At 34.0% G+C, this 8,177-nt stretch overlaps 1 protein-coding gene across 1 annotated transcript; it reads right to left on the bottom strand.

Annotated features, from left to right (window-relative positions):
• Window positions 1-4,919: 4,919 nt before the first annotated feature.
• Window positions 4,920-7,855, bottom strand: LOC116136040 (sodium transporter HKT1-like). The gene is given in 4 exon segments (XM_031421764.1): window positions 4,920-5,326; window positions 5,410-5,634; window positions 6,765-7,194; window positions 7,197-7,855. Coding segments are annotated over 4 exon segments (1,509 nt in total). The 5' UTR covers window positions 7,852-7,855; the 3' UTR covers window positions 4,920-5,127.
• Between the last annotated feature and the right edge of the window lie 322 nt (window positions 7,856-8,177).

Raw genomic sequence — 8,177 nt, forward strand, 5'->3', positions numbered from 1 at the left:
GGTTTAAGCCTATGAGCTCCGTTAGGGTGCTTGTGCCCATCTCTTTCCTTTGTTTGGAACCTACATACTCCTTTTTGAGCGGTTGTTCCCATCCTTTAGACAAAAAAGATGGAAACATCTATTATGCTATTCTTTAGACTTCTTCTGGAAGTATGTCTCTAGTTTTCTATGTTGGGGATTGGTTAAACGACTTTAGTTTTTGATTACCCATTTTAAATACAGCAGAATATTTATCAAGTAAATTAAGACATTTCCAGATTTTAGCCATATCAAACACGAGTGCAGAAAGTAAAGAACACAATCATATACATGGTTCAGCTAAATCCACTTTTAGCCTACAGATTGAAGCAATCCACTAAGCTTAAAACACATTATAAGATATAGTTCAAAGCTGATCTAAGTTACAGTAAAAAGAACTCCCTGTTCAACTTTACACTTAGCACCACACTCTGAATCTTTAATGTGTAGCAACTCCTTGGAGCTTCCTCTTGTCGGGAACGCACCCAAGAATAGCTTGTAAACCACCAAGCTTCAAGCACCGATGCCACGCACTAGCATTAGCAGAGGAACCACGTTCCAACAATCATCAAGCCTATGTTTGATATGGTGAGATTTTGGCACAAAATAGAAAATGAACCTTGAACCTTAAGAGAAAGAATACTCTAAGAAATTCAGAGTAAAATGAAAATAAGAGATCAAAAGATTAGATTCATTTATGCAAGAAAGAGTATTATATAATGAAGGATTTCTTGCTCAACAAAACAGTGCCACATTAGCCAACAAGGAGCTGACCCATGTTTGTCCAAATAAGGAAAATATTCCTTTTTTTTGGTTTGGACCACAAAACCAATTGAGAAAGATAACTTTATTCCCTAGGACCATTTAAGGAAAATAAGACACATGTAGAAAGGTCCTAAATATCAAGAGACAAAGATAAACACAATCTTTTTCATTTTATCAAACATGGAACTCGTGTCAGGTTGCAAAGAGTTTGAAGCGAGAGTATGAGCATAGACCATTGTGCACACACACTTGAGACAAAATACGTCAAAACTCATATCTGGCAAACTGTGTGCACACACACAACAGATGAGACAAGCCAAATAAAAGAATTGATAGCAAGTGTGCACACACAATTCATAAGTTTGACAAAAATAAATATTCTATATTCTGTATAGTTTTTTCGTCTTTTATGAAATTTACCTTTCCCAAAAAAAAAAAAAAAACAAAAAAAAAAAGAAAAGAAATTTTCTACAATGAATACAACTATAATTTCTTTTAATTCTTCAGGGCTTATTTCTGAATAATTTTTAAATATGTAGTCCTATATACACATATGATGTTATCTCATGAGATAAAGATCTTTCAACAAAAAGGGCTTTTAGCTACGAATTTTTTTGTTGCTAAAAACCTAGAAATTGTTGCGGTATACGTTTAGCGACGAAAGAAAATCGTCGTCATGATCGTCGCGGTAGGCATGTCGCGCTTGATTTTAGGTGACAATTTATTAAAATTTGTCGCTAAATCTGGCGACAAACGAAAAAATTGTTGCCTATACCATTTTCGTCGCTAAATCTAATTACCGGTGAAATATTAAATGTCGTCGCCTAAAGTTAATAGCGGCGTACTCTCTATTGTGTCGCCTACTCTATACCGCGACGAGATGTGTGTTTTTGTCGCTTAACGTATACCACGACGAAATGTGAATTTTGCTCGCTTACAATATACCGCGATGAAATGTGCATTTTTGTTGCATAAAGTATACAGCGACGAAATGTGACGTTTTGTCGCCTAACATGTTGTGCAATAAAATATAAGTTGTTGTCGCCTAAAGTTAATAGTGTCATAATCTCTATATGTGTCGTTTAAAGTATAACATGATGGTACTTTATATTTTGTCACTTGAAACTATTAGCGATGAAACATAAAAGTCATCAACAAAACTTTTCAACTTTGAATGTATTTCATAGCTAAAAGTCTACAACGTCAAAATATAATTGTGGTTGCCCATTTATATATATATATAATTTATCTTAGACATTTTAAAATTTAATTCTAAAACGTAAATATCAATTTGTAAATGTAATTAATTCAAATCAAACAAATATATTGAACCAAATATATTATAGAACTATATATGTTTGTTTTTAAAGAAAAAGTTAAAAATATTTACATCGTTGTTTATATTTTCGTCGCCAAACATGTTTCCCAACGCACAATTTGTTGCGTAGCCAAATGGATTTTGCGTCATTTTTATATTTTTGTCGCCAAAAACCATTCCTGACGCACAATTTGTTGCGTAGCTAGATGGATTTTACATCGTTGTTTATATTTTTGTTGCCAAACACATTTCCCGACACACAATTTGTTGCGTAGCCAGATGGATTTTGCGTCATTTTTTATATTTTTGTCGCCAAAAACATTTCCCGATGCACAATTTGTTGCGTAGCCAAATGGATTCTGCTTTGTTTTTTATATTTTGTCGCCGAAAAGGTATTACAACGGGCCTTTTGTTGCATAGCTAAACTTCGTTGGTATCGCTTTATATATGTTGGTCGCCAAAAACATTTTATGGCGCCATGCATTTGCGTTGCTAAATACTTTTGGCTATGTTTTGTATTATTTTCGTCTCTTAAAAGCATCTACGGTGATATATAGTTACGTCGTGAAAAAACTTGGGCGTCGCTTTTTTTATTTTCGTCGGCAAAAACATTGTATGACGAATTATGTCGTTGCTAAGTCCGTTGCCAATTTGCTTCCCGCCATCTTGTGAGAGGATTAGAAATTCCGCGAAACTATTGGCAACCAATTTCATATTTCGTCGCTAATAGTTACCTTTGACGACGAATTTTGAAATTGTCGCTAACAAAATTGTAGCTAAAAGCCCTTTTTGTTGTAGTGAGAAATGGTATCAACTTCAAGTAAATCATATACAACTGCCGAGAACTATTTTCTATTACTTGTGGAAGCAGTTTCATTAATTTTCTCTAAATTTAGACTTCAATGGTTGAGCATTGTGAGACTATTGTGATCCAAAAACTAAAGAACTACATTAATAATTATCTCTTCTCCGAGTACTACAACACAAGCAAAAGCTAAAAAACTACAGATAATAAGACTAGAAGTCAATAAATTAAGTAACAATAGGTCACGTATCAGGAATCATTATTGGGGATTTATTCATCCAAATTTTAACATAAAGTTTGAATTGTTAAATTAATGCATTTGAATGGTTGAAATTGCATTTAAATATGATATTTCCTATGAGCTTGACCGTGAGGAGGAGTGTTGGAGTCCCACACCGATTAGGCCATATGTTGAGTCATGCCTATTAATAGAGGTAGTTGTTAGCTCTAACTCGTCACCCGTTGGCCAAGTGCTCAGGTCAACTGAACCTGGGCTCTGATACCATGATAGAATTTGAGGTGGGTCTGACTTCTCATCCAATAAGGCTTTGTTAAATGGGAGGATTATCCCCTCTTATAACCTAATAGGCTTAAGAAATCAGAAATTAAGAGTTCAAGATTTTCAAAACTCTCTCAACTTTTCTATCTGTTTTCACTTGGTATCAGAGCCTAGGTCCAGTTGAGTTGAGCGTTTGACCACCGGTGAGGAGTTAGAGCCATCAACTACCTCCATCAATAGACATGACCCAATATATAAGCTTGACCGTGAGGGGGAGTGTTGGAGTCTTACACCGACTAAGCACGCTCAAGCCTATTAGGTTATAAGAGAGGGTAATCCTCCCATTTAACAAGGCCTTATTGGATGAGGAGTCAGACCCACTTCAAATTCTATCAAGTGTTCGAGTCCCACACTGGCTAGGCACGCTCAAGCGAGAGGATAATCCTCCTATTCAACAAGACCGTATTGGGTGAGGAGTCATACTCACCTCAAATTCTATTATTTCCAAAGTGCATTAAATATGTAAGTTGTATGGATTACCAACTGATTTCATTCATTAACTAATAAATTGTGTTATATTTTATGTAAAAAAAAAATGTGGTGCTCTTAAACCTTCCCTTTATTTATCATATTAATGGATTTTATTTTTAGAGGATAATGTATGATTATTTACGAAAATAAAGCCATAATTTTTGGGTCAATAAGATTTTTATAAGAAATGATTAAATTAGAAACTAGATGTTCATAATCAATCACGTGAGAGAGAAGAAGCCATGTGCATGGGGGCTCTGCACACACTTGATTTTCTAATTTTCCATAAATATGTAATCAAACCCTTATGAAGAAGGCAAAACAGAGCAGAAGAAAAACGAAGAAGAAAAAACAGCGCAAAAAGACAAAAAGTTCTTGAATCAAGTGTTTTATTTTTATTCCATCTTTTTCTACAGTACACAAACCAAAGCTCACTCATATCTTATATACACCCGATGGTAGATTACAAACTTCAGTCAAACTAAATCTACACCGTTAATCAAAAAACTCAGGAGGTTCATCATACACCATTCAATCATAACAGACGATCACACTTCTTCTGCCGCCTGTATTAACTGCATGCAAGTTGCCCAGCAACTTGCATTAACAGAATGCATATCAACTTGTATTAACTGCACGCAAGTTGCTCAGCAACTTGCATGAACAGAATGCAATTTGTTATTTAACTTTAACTGATTGCAGGTGGCCCGGCAGGTTTTTGCATGCAGCTCATACTTTGCTTGAGTTGAAGCTTGAACATCTTCTTCTGTCACTGTCAACACCTTGTGACTCAATTATTTTGTGATTTTGGCTTTTGCTTGTGCTCACTAATTATTTTTCGAAGGACAATTTATGCTCCCGCTGATGCTTTACCTAGTTATATGCAACCATTTTACCAATCTAATTCGGCACCAACTTTTGTCTTCTGAAATCAGTTCTGATAATTTATCAGCAATAACAAGAGCATTGTGATGACTCAAAAAAACTATATAAAATAAGACCAGAAGTCCATAAGTTACATTACATTATCCAAAAGCTAAATAATTACATTATATTATCTCTTCTCCGAGTACTGAAAAGCTACTTTTCATGTATTATAATAACGCTAGAAGTCAATAACTTAAGGTTACGCTACGTTGCTCCCCGGTTGCAAATTACATGTATACCAGAGAATTAAAGACTTGCTATTAGCTAGGAGAGCTTCCAGGATTTACCACCTTTCATGTTGAATTTCTTTACCCTTCCAAAGAACATGATTATAATGAGCATTAATTTTCCTCCGGTACTCCATCTTCCAACAAATCCATACCAAGTATCTTTGCAGGAGCTGTCAGGTTTCAGTTGCCGTTTACAACTGTACCCAGTTGAGAGCCCAACATTCCCATATGCACTACACAATAAACATATAATTTTCTTTTAGAATTTTTTGCCTAGATTGATAATCAATAAAGAGAAATTAATAATTAATCTCACCTCATAACTTCTAATGTGATGTTTAACACATTGAAGTTGAGAGGGTCGTTCTTAATTTTGTCTCTCTCAGTGATGCAGATTATGATGATTCCCATGACTAAATAGGAAAGTTGTGACAATATCAGACTCTCCACAAAGCCCTTCTTTTCATTTTCTTGTTTGCAATTTTCTGAATCCTTTTCTTGATATCTTCTTGGTAAAAATGATGTGTAAGGTGGGAGATACCTACACAGATTGAATGGTTAGATCTCTCCTTGTAAAAAGAAACACAAGTAAGACTTACATGTTTTTAATAGATCTACTTTTACATACAGTTAACGATCTCATCCCATGTATGGTTTGAGAATTGTTGTAAAAAATTTAATTCAAAGATCTCATCCCATATTAAGGGTCAAAAATTTAAATAATAAGATCCTTTTCATTTAATATAAAGGTATTATGGAACTAATATTTTTATTATGATATTTACCATAAGCATATCATGTGATAAGCTTATCTTGAAAAGCTTTTACTTGTAATTTTTCAAAATTCTTAGTGTATGCATGTTTAACTAAAAATTCTCAGATATAAAGGTTTTCTAGACTATCGATGTCTTTGCTTTTGCAGTTTTGTAAAGTCAATGTTTAGTTGTTGACTTTCGATCCGCAAGTGAAAAACTACAAAATTTTTGTATAGAGAGAAACTATATGTTCAACCCTATTTTCATCACTTAATTTACTAGTTTAAACAGTTTTTTTAATATTAAAACAGTTATACTGTGACTTTCCACTGATTATTATGGCATGACTTCATGCCCCATGGGCAAATAGTCACTTGCATAGCTTTTGCCAGAAAGCTTCTAAAATGGTTACCGAGAATCCAGTATATAGGCAGTGGCGTTGGGTGCGCCACTAATTATCCCACAACTTGTTCTAAAATGATCTATAGAATCCAAATTATAAAGTTGCTTCACCACTGACCATATATAAATGCTTCAATACGAATGTTTATAAAGGTAACTAGAAAAATCGATCGAATTTTTATTATTTTATATTACTATAGGTTCATAAAGTAATTGATAAATATATCTTTTTTTCAGAAAGTATTTAAACACTTTCGAAGACAAAATTTGGTTTGTTTTTCTTTTTCTTTTTTCTCTTTTTGAGAGAATACAAAACTGACAAATTGATCATCCTTTCAGAAACAAATTAATTACTTTATTATCAGTAAAATATCTTTCATGGACAAATTATATAAATCTTTTATATAATTTTAAGGTAAAAAAATACGGAAAATATATGATATACATATCAATCATTAAATTTCGAAAATAAAAATATTATACAGAGAGAATAAAGGGAGAGTGAAGAACTTACATCATAACAACAAAGAGCACCAGCACTGCTGAAGAAAGTATGGACAGATCAAACACAGATTCGCCGGTGTACCTCGAATTAACCACTTCAAATAATGAACCAACCACTTTCTGGTAGAAATTCAGACCATCCATGGCTTCCGAATCCCATTCCAGGGAACAAAAGAGGACAAACTGCACAAACAAGAACCCAAAAACAGTAGCTCCGAGAAAATAAGAACGAACACTAGAGAACAAATGAGGGTAGCCCATCTCTTTCTGATTCCTCAACATGTACTCAAACTCCTCTCGCCTTGTGATTTTATTCAAAACCCAGATGACAAGTCGCAGGCAAGATGGATACAATGTGTTTCCAAGGAGAATTTGGGGAATTAGAATCCAAAGAAGACCTGAATTTTTCTTAAAAACGATCATGTTTTCATTTGTGGGACGAAACCACAGTTTGAGAAAGTGGAAACGATTGTGAAAACAGAAAATGTTAGCGGTTGAAGACCTTTGGTTTTTAGAACTTCTTTTGCATTTCCAACAAGGCTAACGTACAATAAAAATATACTGATTCCGCCTACATGAACGACAAAAAGATAACCTAATATGACAGAACACAAAATCCTGATTGAACTATCGATTGAGGGGGGCTTGCTAATTTTTTCTGAGGAAATAGTATTGGAATTGGAATTCTCATTTTGTGGACATGAAAAAGAGGCCAAACCAAGTTCAACTTCGTTGTTTTCAATGGATTTTTTTCTAGGAAATTTGGATTTTATATGAAGTTCAAGCCAGGACATGAAAACTTCCCCACCTATGGACATCAAAATGATCATAACAATGAGTTGAAAGTTAGAGAAAACCTCCATTTCGACGGTAGACATGCTAGAATTTGTCAGTGCAGAGACAGAAGTGAAGAATAAATCAAAGCTTTTAGGCCTAAAGGAGGGCGCAGTTCTTGGCTTTGCGAACCTCAAGACTAAGTATCCTGCAAAAGAGATAGATACGAAGTAACAGAGATGAATCCAGAAAGAATTCACTCTGTAAAACAAGCGAAGAAAGCATGACCAAATTAAACTCGAATAAGAATACTTATTATTCATCTTTACAAAGAGAAAATTTTGTTGACGATGATGGGAAAAGCTAGGAAATCAAGTTGCTTTTAAAGGCATGCATGTAGGGTAGGGCAAAGGTGTAATTTTGAATATTTATTAGTTAATGTACTTGGTGGATAGTGTCGTTTGCAATTACACCACAACTGAAGAATAAGAATGTGCGGGTAATTTGATAGTGTAGTCTATTTAAAAATTTAAAATTTCATTTGATTATATTAATACGAAATGCTTGACAAATCATGATACAGGGAAAATGAAATGAATAAATTATTCTTACGACTAAAATTGAACGAATTAATGGCTTTAATGTGATT

This window comes from Pistacia vera, unplaced genomic scaffold, assembly GCF_008641045.1.
Source record: "Pistacia vera cultivar Batoury unplaced genomic scaffold, PisVer_v2 Contig307, whole genome shotgun sequence".
NCBI classification, from domain to species: Eukaryota; Viridiplantae; Streptophyta; class Magnoliopsida; order Sapindales; family Anacardiaceae; genus Pistacia; species Pistacia vera.